The following is a 19,041-nucleotide window of genomic DNA, read 5'->3' as shown; positions in this document are numbered from 1 at the left end:
CCCTCTTGTACTCCCTGTTCACTCATGACTGCACGGCCAGAAACAACTCCAACACTATCATTAAGTTTCCCGATGACACACCAGTGGTATGCCTGATCACCGACAACAACGAGGCAGCCTATAGGGAGGAGGTCAGAGACCTGGCTGTGTGGTGCCAGAACAACAACCTCTCCCTCAATGTGATCAAGACAATGGAGATGATTGTGGACTACAGGAAAAAGAGGACTGAGCACACCCCCATTTCATCAACGGGGCTGCAGTGAAGCAGGTTGAGAGCTTCAAGTTCCTTGGTGTCCACATCACCAACAAACGAACATGGTCCAAGCACACCAAGACAGTCGTGAAGAGGGCACGACAAAACCTATTCCCCCTCAGGAGACTGAAAAGATTTGCCATGGGTCCTCAGATCCTCAAAAGGTTCTACAGCTGCACCATCGAGAGCATCCTGTCTGGTTGCTTCACTGCCTGGTGTGGCAACTGCTCAGCCTCTGACCGCAAGGCACTACAGAGGGTAATGCGAACGGCCCAGTACATCACTGGGGCCAAGCTTCCTGCCATCCAGGACCTCTATACCAGGCGGTGCCAGAGGAAGGCTCTAAAAATTGTCAAAGACTCCAATCACCCTAGTCATAGACTGTTCTCTGCTACCTCAAGGCAAGCGGTACCTTAGCACCAAGTCTCGGTCCAAGAGGCTTCTAAACATCTTCTACCCCCAAGCCATTAAGACACATGAACACCTAATCAAATGGCTATTTGCATACACCCCCCCCCCCCCCCCCCCCCCCCCCCCCCGCTATTCTCTGTTGTTATCATCTATGCATTGTCATTTCAATAACGCTACCTACATGTATGTACTACCTCCACTCACCGGAGCCCCCGCACTTTGACTCTGTACCGGTACCCCCCCTGTATATTGTCTCGCTATTGTTATTTTACTGCTGCTCTTTAATTACGTCTTACTTTTATTTCTTATTCTTATCCGTATTTTTTTTTAACTGCATTGTTGGTTAGGGGCTCGTAAGTAAGCATTTCACTGTAAGGTTGTATTCAGCGCATGTGACTAATAAAATTTGATTTGATACATTTAACTTCAATGGGATTAGTATCTGTCCAGTCATATGACCAATCACATTAGATGTTCTTTTTTTGTTTTCTTGAAGGTTGGTTTACTTTTTGTCTGAGAAATGTGATTTGGTAAATAATTACATTTAGTGATGTCTCTATATATTTGAGGAGATTTGTCCTTGGTCTGGGGGGTATCAGATGACCTGAACTTGCCTGTCTGGTTTAGTGGTTTGTTCATTGCCTGTGGTCTTAACAAATATTTGGTGTCTTGAAAATTACTACATTCCTAAAAGATATCTAGACTGGATACTAATTTGCTTTCAATGGGAAGCCATGAGAGATTAAGATGCATTCGGTTGACCTTCATACGGATAGAGCAATGAACTGCTAATCTGGCACCCCTGTTTTGCGTGAGTTGGAGATTGTTTCTATTTTTTTGCTGCAGATGACCACATGACTGGACAGCACTCTAGGTGTGATAGAACCAGAACTTCAATCACCTGATTGAGTGCTGAGGGTGTCCTAAAATCGACACCATACTATTGGTCTGAAATAAACTAGTGGGTTTGGATTTGAATTTGAGGGTGTCCTAACATGTACAATGTACCATTGGTCTGAAATAAAATAGTAGGGAAGGCTAAAGACTGAGAATGTCCGAACATGTACACCATAACGTTAGTCTGAAATAAGGTAGTGAGCCTGACCAGATATAAGCTACCCATCATTGTATTGATTTGTCTGTCAGTCATCCCCTTGTCCTGGAGCGAAACCCAACACCAGGGTGAGAAAGTAGTTCAACCCCGGGCCTAATCAATTGAGAGGCTTTTTGGACGTTGTTACCGAACAACACTTTGATTCTATGATGTATGAACTATTTGGATGTTCAACATTTCCGGACATGAATCAGAAACATGTCAACTTTGCTGTACTCATCTTGCTGTTGACATGTTGCTGTTTAATGTCCCGGGATTTTTAACAAGAACATGATGACATTAAAGATGTGTCACGATAGAAAATGGAACCTATCGAGAGTTGATCATGACTCTTTGCTGTTGAGTTAATTATCTTTACCTTAACTATGTCGTGCTGGTTTGTTTTTGTACTTAAAGCACAATGACTGCACCCGGATTCAGTCATAAAACCAGAATCTGGATTTTTAGAGGCACTGCAGAGTGATTTAAGTGTTTTAACAGTGTTGTTGGGACGCAGAGCATGGGTGGTTTGGCATCACACATGCAGAGGATCAAACTCTGACAGCATGCATTTTTGGCTCAAGAACCAGATATTTTCCAGTCACAAAGTAGGGCAGCACAAGCGAATATATCTCATTCAGATTTACACGACTGCAACCTATTTGATCCATGTGAAGTACATTGAGTCAAACAGGAATGCAGCCCAATGTAGACCATTGGGAAAAAAACATGGTTTCAAGTGCTAAAGCAATCGGCAACGACCCTCTACATGGTAATAGCTAGGGGTGTGACGTTTAAACACATTTGGGATCGTTAAGGTTTTTTGTTTAAATTTGTTACAAAATGTAAAATCACAGTGCAGTTATCACAAAACGACCATTAACAGGTCCCGATCATCATCATCATCATCATCATCATCATCATCATCATCATCATCATAATGGCAAAAATGTAAATTAAACATATCTAACGTAACTATGCTGTAAGTAGGAGGAGATATGCATCTTTCAAATGATTCGCCATGGATATAAAGGTCTTCGCATGTTATCATCGTTAACAGTTGGAAAAATGGCAGAGAGTGAGACGAGAAAGCGAAAGCAGCGAAGTCCTGCATGGCAATAGTTTGAGAAGTTAAATGAGGTGATGAAACGCAAACTTTGCGAGGTGGAAATGAGCTACAGTGGCAGTACAGGTGCAATGCTGAAAGAGAGGCATTGGCAGCGGTGCCATAAAGGGATGGAGTGAGAAAATCACAACGCTGATGACAGAAATGATTGAGAGTTGATATGCAGCCATTGTCAATGATATAGGATGTCAGCTTCAATATGCTAATGACATATCGGGAACAAAACTACAAGATGCCATGTCGAAAAACCGTGACGACCTTGATGGAGAAATTGTACAAAGTACAAAGTGGGCGCTCTCAAACCACCATACGTGGCGTTAACAACAGATTGTTGGACATCTATGAACACGCTGTCACACATCACTGCAACTATCACATTGATGAGAAGTTGGACATGAAGTACGTATTGACAACTGAGAATATGGAGGAGAGGCACACAACAGAAAACCTAAAATTGCTGAGTGGGTGGTGGACAGCAGTAAGGTGGGCTCTGTGTGGTAGGGTTTCCACTAGTTTCAGTAATACAGTTGAAGTCAGAAGTTTACATACACCTTAGCCAAATACATTTAAACTCAGTTTTTCACAATTCCTGACATTTAATCCTAGTAAAAATTCCCTGTATTAGGTCAGTTAGGATCACCACTTTTATGTAAAGATTGTGAAATAATAGTAAGAATAATAGTAGAGATAATTATTTATTTCAGCTTTTGTTTCTGTCATCACACTCAATTAGTATTTGGTAGTATTGCCTTTTACATTGTTTAACTTGGGTCAAACTTTTCAGGTAGCTTTCCACAAGCTTCCCACAATAAGTTGGGTGAATTTTGGCCCATTCCTCCTGACAGAAATGGTGTAACTGAGTCAGTTTTGTAGGCCTCCTTGCTTGCACACGCTTTTTCAGTTCTGCCCACAGATTTTCTATAGGATTGAGGTCAGGGCTTTGTGATGGCCACACTAAATACCTTGACTTTGTTTTCCTTAAGCCATTTTGCCACAACTTTGGAAGTATGCTTGGGGTCGTTGTCCATTTGGAAGACCCATTTGCGACCAAGCTTTAACTTCCTGACTGATGTCTAGAGATGTTGCTTCAATATATCCGCATAATTTTCCTCCCTAATGATGCCATCTTGTGAAATGCACCAGTCCCTCCTGCAGCAAAGCACCCCACAACATGATGCTGCCACCCCCGTGCTTCACGGTTGGGATGGTGTTCTTCGGCTTGCTTTTCCCCCTGCTAGCTAGCCCTAAATCAGAACGAGCGATGGTTGCTATTATTCTGTTCTGTACACTAACGCCTGCACTGACGTTCTATGTTTAGCCAAGCTGACGGTTAGCTAGCCCAGTGGAGGCTGCTGAGGGGAGGACGACTCATAATAATGGCTGGAACAGAGCAGATGGAATGGCATCATGCATTTGATACATCCAGCCATTACCATGAGTCCGTCCTCCCCAATTAAGGTGCCACCAACCTCCTGTGAGCTAGCTATATCTGCAGCTAGCTAGACATGCTAGCTGATATTTCTCTATCAAATCCAGTTATGCAGAAGGTGGCAAGTGCCATTTTCTGCATGTGTGTCATGTCACTCGTTTGCTACCACACCTTGCTACAAAAGTAGCTAGCAACCTTATGTCTGCTGTTAGATCTGTAGAGGGTGACTAATCCCAGAACTACTCATATAAATATCCCCTTCAGGTTCACTTATGAACATTGCACAAATCTCTCCAAGCTTCAGAACTTGTGCTCTAAGGAGGTTTCAGAGGTATGTTGTGTATTATGTTGATTTGTCAACTCTAATTCTGTGTGTGTGGTGGTGCTACACAAACCAAACGTGTCTACTGTAAAAAAATATATATATATATTGATGTGCTTACATGAAGACAGTATGCATACACTTTACCTAGCATCAAAATAAGTTGTGTATTGTAGCTGTCTTACACCCCCTCACCACAGGGACAGGATTTGACTGTCTACCCACTGACATGCACACTGCACAGCTCTCTAGGCAAAGCTGTGCTGTCTCAAGTCTCCAGTGGGTGTTTATGCATTACAGGTTATGGATCTGTGCATTCAGGTGGCAGGAGGAGTGTCGTGCATGACACTCCATCCTGGGTATAAGGGTGTTTGCCTCAACCCTAGGGTCCTGCAGGTTGAGTCCAATAACTACAGGCAGATAGATGTATGGTTAGATGCCAGAGGAAGCTTTGAATCGGTTAGTAGCCTACAGAGTAATAAGAGTGCAATTGCTGAAATTATGTAGATATTATAAACTAGGTGTTTGGATAACGTCCACATTTAGTAACAGGTCCATGTAGAATAAACAACCCTGTACGTAACACACAGGGTTTCTCCCTCCCCCTGTTGACTAATAGCATACAATGAAATATTTAAAAAATACACAATTACAAGTTGTGTCTAGTAAATACAAGTTGTGTCTTAACGCTGAGTGCAAGGTCTCTCTCCATTCAGAGTCATCAGTATCAATCCCGTCTGTCGGTCCGGACTCCAAGTCTCCATACATCTGTGAACACATACACACAGTACTATTACCTAGTGGCAGTTAGTATCTATTTGTGTGTATCATATTATATATTCTATGTTGTAGTTTGAACAGGTCAGACTAAACCTACCTAATTGTGGTCTCCCCACCAACTGTAGAAATATGCAGAGTTCACCGATGCCTGTTGAATAGAGTAGTTGTAAGTCTGTTAAACACAAAGGTTCACAAATAGAGGGATAAGCAACGTTCACACAACTATTTACACATACTCGGTTTGAGCCAATCCCTGGTCTCTGCGCCTGTAAGGAGTTGGTGCAGGCAGTTTGGGAATATGTCGTCATCGTGACTGTGAACATCCTGGATGTGGTTAGCTACCAATGTCTACCTTGCCACCATCTTCTCACCACACTTTGACATTGAGGCCAACCAGTACAGGTGGTTGTAGTAGTAGTGCTTGATGTCAGGCCTCTCCTCCCTCAGGTACTTCTGGATCGAGGGGTGTCGATCTGTGACTATGGAGCCAATGCTGACATCTGCCTCCTCCAGGGCAGCAAGGCTCCTCAGCAGTCCCTCCTCCATTCTCAAGCTGTTGCCAACATTGTTGCTCTGTGTAAGCGAAAAACAGTATTATTGGAAATGTTTACTTCAATCTTTGTTCGGCTGGGCAGAGGCTTCCAAATCAGTATTCAGAGATGCCATTGCCAACATGACACAGCGATGTCTATCTAGGCAGAAAAAGGTACTCCATGGATGAAAAGCTCACCTGTACAAGTTGTACGTCCAACACTAATGATGTCAGTGGCGGTCAGTGCCGTTTATGATGAGGGAGAACACTTTTTTCATGAGCAAGGCCTTATTTCTATTACAGCATGTTGGATGATTCTCATTCATATTCCATTCATCCAGTTCAGTGTAACATCGATAGGTTTAGGCTACTACGTGATACTCAAATATTCCCTACAACTTAGCCTATGAATGAACGCTTACAACGTAGGTCAAGAGAAAATGTTCAGATGACACACAGTGACACATTCAATACAGCCTTGCACACTCTTGCCTGCATCTAGCTTATCTAGGGTGTAATCACTATTCCAACAGATGCAAATTAGAGTTTCTATTGGACAAATTCAGGTATTTTCATCCCAGTTTAGTTTAAGATTTTTTTTTTGACAGCGTCAGCGGAATGAATACACCCCTGATCATAGTAGCCACATTGGACTTTAAAGAACAACACATCAGCTGTATGTGACCAGGCGAAAAAACCTTTCCAAGCCAAACCATGTCATAACCGCTATACACAGCCTACATCGTTGTCCCCATATTAGCTAAAGTAAAGTCGTAGTCAACATAGGTAATATAACTAATGCGTTGGTAAACCCGCTACAATCAGTAACGTTACAGTGTATAGTCAGTAAGCAGATAGACCGGCGGGCCCCGGTAGTAATAATTTTATAAAACCAAAAGCTTACCTTGACTTGAAGAATTCCAGTGTTGTGTTGGATAGTCATAGCCAGCTGGCTAACATAGAATCCCTTTGTTTGAGTGTTTGCGTAACTAAACTAGCCAGCTGCATTTGCTAGCTAAGTAAGTGAAACTGAAAGTGAAAAAAAGGACAATCTCTCTCTCTTGCTTCTCCTTCATTTTTGAAGAAATGAATTTGTTGAAAACAATTCAACTGTTGTCTTTCTTTCTCTTTGAGTCAACTATTCACCACATATTATGCACGGCAGTGCTAGCTAGCTGTAGCTTGTGCTTTCAGTACTAGATTCCTTCTATGATCCTTTGGTTGGATGGAAACATGTCAGTTCATGCTGCAAGAGCTCTGATAGGTTGGAGGACTTCCTCTGGAAGTTGTCATAATTACTGTGTAAGTCTATGTAAGGGGTTGAGAACCAAGAGCCTCCTAGGTTTTGTATTGAAGGCAACGTACCAAGAGGAGGACGGAAGCTAGCTGTCCTCCGGCTACACCATGGTGCAACCCTACAGAGTGCTGTTGAGGCTACTGTAGACTTTAATTGCAAAACAGTGTGTTTTAATCAATTATTTGGTGACATGAATATATTTAGTCTAGTTTTTCAATGTTTTACCATTTTTTATTTTAAGAAATTCACTGAGGAGGATGATCCTCCCCTTCCTCCTCTGAGGAGCCTCCACTGATTGATGTTCAAGTTGACCATGGTGTAGGACCCTGTTAGATGTTAGAGGTTGAGGTCAATGTCAGTCCAACTCAAGAGAAGTGTGGACATTTTGTATGTGTGTGTGTATGGTCAAATATGCATAGGACATGCAGGCATGTGTGTGCCTTTGTCCACATGGAATTCAAAAGTAGACAGCGTGCAAATATATTTCACAAAACACATTTTGCACAGTGGCCAGGTGAGTCTGCTTTCAGATCCACAGGTTCCCCGACAGACTGCTGGAGGAGGACTTTCTACTCCGACTTCCACTGCCAGTATGTGGTTGGATGCAGTACCTTTCACTGATGGCTGTAGTCGGTTTATTTGCAAATGGTCTGCACTTTTAGCGCATTCAGGAACTGAAACAGAAATGAAGCACGTAAAAATGTAGATCAGCATTATATACTTACATCCAAGGTTTCAGATTACACTAGAACATATTTTGCTTTACCTTGTTGTCTGAGCAAAAGAAGAGCCGGTGAAAGCTATACCTGCAGTCAGGTGGAGGTTGCCTGCAGGGGTGTTGTACTCGTCCACATCTTGGTGTTGTCACAGTGTGGGCAAATCTGGGCAATGCAGATCAGGGTAAGTTGGAACCGCTTCATGATTTCACATTCTCTGGTGCAAACTGGACAGGATTGGAAAAGCTGCAGCAGGCAGTCTTCGTACACAATGCACTTCCTCACCATAAGAACAGGCGTGTCTGGGACTCTGTAGCAGTGATAAAAGGTTGCAGGTGTGAGGTACAATTTTTTTCACTGTCTACATTAGTCTAGATCTAGTACTTTGGCACAGCAATACATTTCACCTATCAAATGTATCAGTGCAACAACACATTTAGTCATACATGACCATTACAAGGTCACTACAAAGTATCTTACAGTTCCGTGCTGCAGATGATGTCAGTGATAACTGATAACTGTAGTCATCAGTGGAATAGTCCACTCTTGGCATTTTCACTGGAATGCGAGTAGGCACTGAAGCTTCAGGCATGCATGCTAGTGGTGTTGTATCGCAAGACACACAGATTCTGTGCTGAGAAATCGCAAGCCTGTGGCGTGTCTGTCTGGCAGCTGTTCTCTCTTGTGATAGAAACCTGTAAATAGATGTAACTATGACCTCTCACTTCACTACGAAGTTTTGATACCATAACGTTACACATGTATCACTGCTAGCGTTAGCTATCCCAGCTACCACAGCAAATGTTTGCTAGCTAATTGCATAAGCATTTCAAGAAGTCCCCACTTTTCCACTTCAAGCCCAAATATATCATACTTTGACTTAATCAATCATTTATTGACTTCAATCGTTGTGCAACATCTTGGGTAAGCTCTGGGCATCGTCTTTCAGTTGCAAAAGGCCTACTGCGAATGTTAGCAGCAGAACAAACTCCAAACACAAGTAAAGAGTAGTTAAATTGTTACAACAGCATAGCTAACAGTTAGCTAGCTAACTACATAGCTGATTTACATAATCTGCTGATAACCTTGCCCTCTGTGAGTAGTAGGTTTTTGCTGAAAAAGAAAGGTGTATTAAAACAAAAAATGAAATTTGACTAAAGGGAGCAGTACAGAATTCTGAAGTATTAGCAGTAGAGAATTTGGGTAAAAAAAAATAGTTGTTGTGGGGGGTCTTTAAAAAAAAAAAAAATCTTTGAGCGAGCACTTGCCCCTCCAAAGGTCTGTGCATGGCTCTGGTTGGCAATATGATCAAAACATTCATGATATTTGAAGCTTGGCAAAAGCCTACTGGCCAGTGGCCACCAAAGGCAAATGTAAAGTTCTCAATTTGAGGAAACATAGTAAATAATGTTCAATTTTGTCAGACTAGGTATGTGTTACGTACCAATACTGTACAAGTCCTGGGTATAACCCCATAGTCATTTTAGTCTTCACCTTGAAAAATGTGCCACAATCTTGAAACCAGTTTTGTAGCTCACTCACAGTACAATTGTGGACAAAGCCATTTTTAAGGGGAAAACATTGAAAAGGAGCTTTCAAAATGTTTAACATGTACCATACTGGTGCTAAAAGCAAAACAGGCTGTTCCAGTGAAAAACCGTATGACATAAAAGAAAGACATTATACATTGACTAGTCTCAAAGGGGTGTGTGAGTATACAAATTGTAAATTGTCATCGATTGATGTATTACAGGGATCATCAACTAGATTCAGCTGAGCGACAATTTTTTTCTTGAGCGGATGGGAAGAGGGCCAGAACATAATTAGAAATAATTTGTAGACTACAAAAAGCCCAAACATATATAACGTTTGACTAAAACATAATCATTTCAAACCTTGCTTACATGTATATACAATCACACACATCTGTATACATCTCTCTATTATACATCTCTCTATTATTATATCTAATACATCTCTCTATTATGTGTGGGAATACTTTGGAACAGATTTCCAAAATTAAAATCACTTGTAGCTGATTTGCTGGCGTTTTTAAAGTATTTTATGTCCAATAATAAGGATAATAGGGAACCCTGATGTATTACAAAGGTTCTCTTAGTTATTACATTGTGTGTGACTGACTTATGATGGAGCTATGCTGGAATGCATTGACATAAACGCTAGATTGGTTGTCAAATCATGTTTCTGACATGCCGTGTTTTTGTTTTTTTATTTAACTCGAGGATTTCCCGCGAGCCAACAACACCTCTGAATTGTGTATCACCTAAAGCATAATTTTTTTCTACTGTAGTGAGGAGAAGACAGACTTTGAAGTAAGGTGAAAGCCTATCAGACTTGAATGCTTTTCCTTTTTTATGTTTAATGGTCGGATGAGAAAGTTGGATGTCAAAAAAAGACCAATAGCAAAATAGCCTCTTTCCCCCATGTTCTGGTTCTTCCAAACATAAATAAAAGACTAATACAACTATTAAAGACAGCAATCTGACTCTATAGTAATGCAACCATTATTTCCTCTAAAATCTACACTGTAAAGCATTGAGCACATTAACAAAACCATCTTATTGGCACAAAAGCGGAAGCATCAGACACTGACATTATTCTAAGCTGACATTATTCTTCCTTAGCAAAACATCAGGGTCGCACTTCTAGAGAGGGACAAAACCCGGAATGTTGATTGTCTCTAACAACAGTAGTACAGCATTACATTGTGCAAAGTAATCTTATTGGTTGTTAATTGATGAAGCATTCGATGGGAGAGAAAAAACGTAGCCTCGCGGGCCAATTTAGCAGAGTTCAAGTGAATTGCTTTGAGCACACTGCGCTCATGCTTGGTGAGTATAAACGATTTAATTTATGAAATGCAAAGGCCCTGGGTAATTATCAAGGATAGCCCAGACAGGATCTGTCCGAGTTGCCATTGCCAGTCTTACACAACAAATGAGTGTATGAAAAGGAGTAATGACATTTTTTCAAGCCACCAGACTGTGAACACAGACTCATTAGAGAGGAAGAAGTCGGTAAACACTAACGACATGTGCTTCAACCAAGACAGAAAAGTTACAGCTAACAACGTTATTATATACAGGGCAATGTGTGGTAAGAGTTCTCCTCAGCAGTACAAATGCCAGACGGCTGTGTCTGTACTAAATTGTAACTCGCTGAAACCATTGTCATGGGCAAGGTATGGAGAATTCAGTCTATTTCTGGAGAGTGATGTATTAGCTAAGTTCCTTTTAGTATTCCTCGTCTTCTGAAGATGTGACAGTTCATAGCTGGAATGGAAGGAAAGCTGTCCTTTCAAAATCATTAATTGAGAGAGAAGAAAATGGAGCAAAATAGTTAACTATTTTAAGCACAGCTATTTGGCCGTGTTCACATTTTCAGAACACAAGCCCCCCCCCCCTTCTAAATTTCCATGGAGAGAATAAAGGAAACTTAAATGCAGTGCTTCAAATGGTGTCGTTAAAGCTAATTGATACACAACATTTCAGTTAAAAAGGAGAGTCTGAAACTTTTAATCAAAATACGTAACATTTTTAAAGGAGAGTTTTCACACTCATCATTGATATACAGTGATTTCAGGATCCAAAACAATTAGCTATATTTCAAAAGTTTTCGTTTTGGTTGAGAGTTCATGCCGCTTCATGACGTTTCTTTTTACACCTTTGTCAGTCAGTCACAACTGTGTTATGGGCATGTCAGTGGCATACTAATGGGGTTGTACGTATTCTAAAAACAGGGACGCTCTACTGCTGCCCAATAAATTTGGCATTGCACGTCTCTTTCACAAATGTTTTATGGATTCTGAATAAGGGTGTACTGTATTGTAAAACACTTAATGAGGTAACAGTTCTTCGGAAATGTACGTGTGAGATTGAAGTTCTGTCATCTCATATCCCTGTTTTAGCCAAGCACGTTTTGTAATTCTTAGTCATTTTCCAGTCTACAGCCTTGGTGAGTCTTTTTCAGAGTGGCTACATTTCTCTCTTTGATTTTCTTTTGTACTGATAGAAGACTCTTCTATTCCCTCAGGGTTTAGCCGGGCTGCCCTGCCGTTCGGCTTGGTGAGGAGAGAGCTGTCTTGCGAGGGTTATCCGATCGACCTACGCTGTCCAGGAAGTGATGTCATCATGATTGAAAGTGCCAACTACGGCCGAACTGACGACAAGATCTGTGACGCTGACCCCTTCCAGATGGAGAACATCAACTGCTATCTGCCAGACGCCTACAAGATCATGTCACAAAGGTAAACCTCCTGTAATTCCTGATGGGAACTGTTGTTTTTACACCTGTTTTTTCTGTGTAATCAATTTGGATTAACACATGGTCAGAATCAAAATGGGATATCAATATTCAGTTATCAGCAACATCATTTAAATGAGTTTTGACTTCCCCCAGACATAATCAACCCAAAATCACTCACCATTAAGAGATTGCTCTTCTCCAACTGCTTTCATTGGCAAATCCTATTGCAAGACTAACGTCAGACTCCTTGGCATGAACGGCCACTGGATGCTCCCAGATGCCCAGTGTCTGCTACAAGGGAGTCTGTAGACTACACACTACATCACTGTCTATATTGTACAGACAGGAGTCTCTGGACTACACACTACAGAGGGGTATACTATGAAGCAAGCTAGATCTACTCCGCTTCAGTTAGCTTCCTATTCCAGCTCAGGCTTCATCCATACTATGACAGTGCCCCTAACTCTAGCAGGCTTGTAACTGCGCTTGCATGTCACACATGGCTAGTCAAACGCCGAACTGCCCATACCAACCCCTAATATAGTGACATACACTGAGTGTACAAATCATTAAGAACACCTGCTCCATGACATACTGTAGGCGAATCCTGGTGAAAGTTATGATCCCCTATTGATGTCACTTGTTAAATCCACTTCAATCAGTGTAGCTGAAGGGCAGGAGACAGATTAAAGAAGGATCTTTAAACCTTGAGACAATTGAGACATAGATAACTCAATATTAGGAAAGGTGTTCCTAATGTTTGGTATACTCAGTGTGTATTATAATACATGCGTTTTCTGTATGGGTGTTCATTGAGACACTGCTGAAACATCAATCCATGGGCAAGTCAGTGCCACATTTTAATTTGTGCCGAAATCAACATGAAAGAAAAGTTATATTGCAAATTCAGCAGGCTATCGTGTGAAATAGACTTTTAGAAGTGGCATCCTTATTGTATTACTTTGGTGTGCATTGGTGTGGTTATCAATGCACAAGCACCTTTTTTCCCACTCCTATCGATACAATTATTGTAAATCAAATAACATTTTATTGGTCACATACACGTGTTTAGCAGATGTTATTGTGGGTGTAGCGAAATGCTTGTGTTTCTAGCTCCAACAGTGCAGTAATATCTAACAAGTAATATCTAACAATTTCACAATATATACACAATACACACAAGTCTAAGTAAAGGAATATAATTAAGAATATATACATTTATGGACGAGCAATGTCAGAGCGGCATAGACTAAGATACAGTAGAATAGGATACATACAGTAGAAGTCGGAAGTTTAAATACACTTAGGTTGGAGTCATTAAAACTCGTTTTTCAACCACTCCACAAAGTTCTTGTTAATAAACTATAGTTTTGGCAAGTCGGTTAGGACATCTACTTTGTGCATGACACAAGTCATTTTTCCAACAATTGTTTACAGACAGATTATTTCACTTATAATTCACTGTATCACAAAAATTATGTCATGGCTTTAGAAGCTTCTGATATGCTAATTGACATAATTTCAGTCAATTGGAGGTGTACCAGTGTATGTATTTCAAGGCCTACCTTCAAACTCAGTGCCTCTTTGCTTGACATTATGGGAAAATCTAAATAAATCAGCCAAGACCTCAGAGACAAATTGTAGACCTCCACAGGTCTGGTTCATCTTAGGGAGCATTTTCCAAACGCCTGAAGGTACCACGTTCATCTCTACAAACAATAGTACACAAGTATAAACACCATGGGACCAGGCATTCGTCATACCTCTCAGGAAGGAGTCTGTCTCTTGGAGATGAACGTACTTTGAGAAAAATGCAAATCAATCCCAGAACAACAGCAAAGGACCTTGTGAAGATGCTGGTGGAAACAGGTACAAAAGTATCTATACCCACAATAAAATGAGTCCTATATCGACATAACCTGAAAGGCCGCTCAGCAAGGAAGAAGCCACTGCTCCAAAACCGCCATAGAAAAGACTAACCACCAGACTACGGTTTGCAACTGCACATGGGTACAAAGATCATACTTTCTGGAGAAATGTCCTCTGATCTGATGAAACAAAAATAGAACTGTTTGGCTATACTGACCATCATTTTGTTTGGAGGAAAAGGGGGATGCTTGCAAGCCGAAGAACACCATCCCAACCGTGAAGCATGGGGGTGGCAGCATCATGTTGTGGGAGTGCTTTACTGCAGGACGAACTAGTGCACTTCACAAAATAGATGGCATCATGAGCGAGGAGAATGTGGTGGATATATTGAAGCAACATCTCAAGACATCAGTCAGGAAGTTAAAGGTTGGTTGCAAATGGGTCTTCCAAATGGACAATGACCCCAAGCATACTTCTAAAGTTTTGTCAAAATGGCTTAAGGACAGCAAAGTGAAGGTATTTAGTGTGGCCATCACAAAGCCCTGGCTTCAATCGTATAGAACATTTGTGGGCAGAACTTAAAAAGCGTGTGCGAGCAAGGAGGCCTACATACCTGACTCAGTTACACCAGCTCTGTCAGGAGGAATGGGCCAAAATTCATCCAATTTATTGTGGGAAGCTTGTGGAAGGCTACCCGAAACTTTTGACCCAAGTTAAACAATTTAAAGGCAATGCTACCAAATACTAATTGAGTGTATGTAAACTTCTGACCGAATGGGAATGTGATCAAAGAAACAAAAGCTGAAATAAATATACTCTACTATAATTCTGACATTTCACTTTCTTAAAATAAAGTGGTGATCCTAACTGACCTTAAACAGGGCATTTTACGAGGATTAAATGTCAGGAATTGTGAAAACCTGAGTTTGAATGTATTTGGCTAAGGTTTATGTAAACTTCTGACTTCAACTGTATGAGTATTGCAAAATATGTAAACACTATAAAAGTGACTAGTGTTCCGTTTATTAAAGTGTCCAGTGTTTTCAGGTCTATGTATTAATTCATACAGGCGTTTTACTGTGCTTGAAGTTCCAAATGCATTTGTCATTACTAAATGTGTGATGTGATAGGTATGTTAACATTACTACGTTTTAACACACAAAAAACATTGGAGTAATAAAATATGTTATCGATTGTCTTCCTCCAATGAAGTGGATGATGACGCTATCTTTGCGAGGGAGAGAATCTGATGTAATTGGTCTTCACCTTGCTGCTTAGATTCTTCATTCAGGATAAATGTAGTTAGCCATGAGTTAGCCTGCCCCGGAGCAGGTTCGATCTGAAGGATTCATTGCCATATACATTTTCCTGGCTAAAAGGTGAGCCACTTTCGTGGTACCGGTTATCCCAAGTTGAACTCTGAGTTGACCAAAGTTGCCTCGCTAACTCCTCAAACTATATTCGTAGTATAGGGCTCAGGATAGTCTTTTTAGCAATTCACTGATTTTCATAATACAAAATGGACTAATATTCTAATAATGAGCACTTTCTCTGACTACACAAAGCATTGCTTGAATGTGGCCGGAATAGATATGAACACCTGCACACCTCAGTAAACAACCCGTGGTATAGCTGTGCATCTTAATACACAAGGTCTTGTCACACAGGGTTGCAGTGAGACAAAGTGCATGGGATGGCATGACGTACGAGCGCCCACAACCCAAGATATTGGATCATTTGAGGCTGTCAGCAACTCTGGCAAATCTGTCTGGGGAAATAAGAAATAATGAAATAAAACAGAGTTGCCGTTGTATTCAGGGGGGTTATTGTCAAGTCGTATTTGATGAAGTCAGATAGCTGACTCCCACGGTTGATCCGGTTTTAATACCCCATGTGTGTGACCCTGCTGAGTAGCACACAGGCTCAGACGTATAGTCACAGAGAAAGTGCCCACTGGATCAAACATTGTCCTTAGACGTTCTCCAACATCTTTTCACCCAAGCCTCTAGTAGCCTTTTCACACTAATGAGCCGGCCAAACCAAGCCAAACTCCTCTGACTGCATGGTCCTGGTTAAACATCCACCATCGTTGCTGGAACCGTGCTGGAAGGGGCAATATGAAATTAATATATCCGAGCTAGCAGAGTACGGATGGGTTCGGCACAATAATGTGAATCAGCGAGTGACTGCTTTCGGTTGCATTGACGTTATAATTTATCTCGTTAGAACAAAGGCAATGGTTCCACAGACTTTACAAAGGTGTCTATGGGAAAATGACCCTCCATTGTGATAGTGTTGAATAAACTAGCTGGCTTCCATCAGCGAGTATACTGTATCAGCGAGTGACTGCTTTCGGTTGCATTGACGTTATAATTTATCTCTTTTTGTTTTGTTTTTAATGCATACCTTGTCCAATAAGTTCAGCTTTTTCTGGATAAAATGGTTCTTGTATGTTTAAAAACAGCTCATGCCAGTCAGAGACAATTAATGAAGAAAAAAAAACTATTCTGACCATTCGCACCACTGTATCACCCTGAGCCAAGTACTAACACTAGATAACATTCCATTGACATCAATACATGCTTTATATGAAAGCCACGGAAAACAAATGTATTTGAAGTTAGGATTGAGTAGTATGTTTTCTTTTATCTAGTCTTCACACTATAATAACATATTGTTTGCATAACGTATTAATGGATGAATGCAAAACAATTCATTTTCATAATTCCATCATTAGGGAAAGCTTGAATTAGCACCCAAGATCACAAGGCATTATTGAAATGCAGGGCAATTCCACAGTAACAGAGACTCACTTCACTTAAAATGTATGCCAAAGAAAAAGATTGATTTAAAAGTTTAACAAACCATACAACTATATGCACTAGGACTACTTTTAACGATTTACACTGAAATTTTACACAAAAAAAAATACTGGTAGAACTGTGGTTTGGTCACTGAATCTCATTTTTTATTTGTCCATGTTTTCCAAAATCTGCTCCGAATTAAGATTCAACTATGTCTGCAAAATGAATGGGTTGTTAACGATGACATGACACATTGACGTTGAAAAAAAATCTATTTTGGTTACTGAACTACAATAAGTGAAGTGGATTTACACCCGGTAATGGAATCACCATGAAGAGAATGTAATTCTCTTCATGGTGTGGTGATGTATCCTAAATAGATATACAAAAGGTATACATTTGCAATATCCTCCTTTGCATATTTGGGTATTATTCTACACACTTACTATTATTTTAATGAGCTCTACAACCAAACAAGGCCACATTTGGTTGGTTCGGACCAGACCAAATCTGAATCAATCATAGAAGTCTGTTTCACGAGTTTGGACATCAAAGTACAGCACAGCACAGAGTAGAGTTCAGTTAAGTACAATAGAGTTCAGTATAGTTCAGTAGATTACTGTACAGTAGAGTACAGTACAGCCGAGTAGAGTACAGTAGAGTTCAGTACAGTATTATTGTGTACTCAATTCTAGTGTGCTCTACTTTGTACTGTACTGAACTCTACTGCACTGTACAGTACTGAACTATACTCTACTTTTCTTTACTGTGCTGTGCAGTACTCTCCAAACCTATGTACTCAACTGTGGTTTGTAACTACTATGATTTCCTATTGTAGCCAATTCAATTGCAGAAATTCAGTTACCAATTTTGGGGAAAATCTGAGTTTTAATCACTTAATAATTCATAAACAAAAACACTACAACTAATTGATAGGTCTACCTTTACTTGATACTTCTGTGAACTTTCATTATCCTTAGAAAATATCTTAAAGCTATGTGTGTTTTTGGTAACGTTATTTCCAAGGCATAAGGCAATGTTTCTTAAACTTACAGAAGGCAGAAAAATGGATCCAAAACTAAATATGTGTTGATAATAGTTGGCAGGGGTCTTTAATTCAACATGATTGTGTTATGATGTATTTCTAATACTTTCTAATACTTTTTCTGGTAGATGTTTTCTAAGAACCGTTTTTCATCTGTTCAACAAGAAATCAAAGCCTTTCTTTATTTCACATTTTTTAGGATGGATAGTGGTTCAATTTGGTATACATTCCATCATTTCAAAAACAAATAGACTCTTAGCTTTAATTTGACACCCAATTTGACATGCTCCTATGAACTTCACATGCTGGTGCTCATGGGTCATTTTACATGGAAATGACCTGCTCTGTCTATGTAAAAAATAGGCATTGGGTCTGCTAAATGCACACATTCCCAAATTTCAGCACACTATCTCACATCTAGAATTACCACAGTTATCCAAGTAACATTGGAGCGATTAATCGAACCACAGCTGATTTAATGAACCATTCACACTTTCACTGTACAGACCGGCTTCATCTTTGGACTTGCTTAGCTTAATGTTTGGTATGTGAAGAAGGCACGACAACGCCTATTCCCCCTCAGGAGACTGAAAAGATTTGGCATGGGTCCCTAGATCCTCAAAAAGTTACACAGCTGCATCATCAAGAGCATCCTGACCGGTTGCGTCACCGTCTTGTATGGCAACTGCTCGGCATCCGACTGTAGGGTTCTACAGAGGGTAGTGCGTACGGCCCAGTACATCACTGGGGCCAAGCTTCCTGCCATCCAGGACCTCTATACTAAGCGGTGTCAGAGGAAGGCCCAAAGAATTGCCAAAGACTCCAATCACAATTTTGTTTATTTAGTAATTATTTTCTTAAAACTGCATTGTTGGTTAAGAGCTTGTAATTAAGCATTTCATGGAAAGGTCTAAACCTGTTGTATTCGGCACACATTTTATTTGATATAAAATGCTGGCAGGATCAACTAGGATCAACCCTGCAACATTGAGGTTTACCTGGGCACACAGCGAAGCGCAGGGGCCCAGTCCTTCAGTGATTGATGAGACCCAAGCACACTTGTGGGCACCCAGTGGGAGGCCCCGACCTACCCACAGC

General features: G+C 40.6%; 1 protein-coding gene across 1 annotated transcript in view; it reads left to right on the top strand.

Moving 5' to 3' along the window:
- The window catches only part of adgrl2a (adhesion G protein-coupled receptor L2a), a 183,684-nt gene that overhangs the window by 81,901 nt on the left and 82,742 nt on the right, over positions 1–19,041 (top strand). Inside the window, exon 3 of the mRNA XM_039002059.1 lies at positions 12,013–12,226. Within this exon, the coding sequence (XP_038857987.1) occupies positions 12,013–12,226 (214 nt within the window). The remainder of the gene's footprint in view (positions 1–12,012; positions 12,227–19,041) is intronic.

The sequence above is a fragment of the Salvelinus namaycush genome, chromosome 10, assembly GCF_016432855.1.
Source record: "Salvelinus namaycush isolate Seneca chromosome 10, SaNama_1.0, whole genome shotgun sequence".
Lineage (NCBI taxonomy): Eukaryota > Metazoa > Chordata > Actinopteri > Salmoniformes > Salmonidae > Salvelinus > Salvelinus namaycush.
This window is presented reverse-complemented; position numbering and strand designations above follow the sequence as displayed.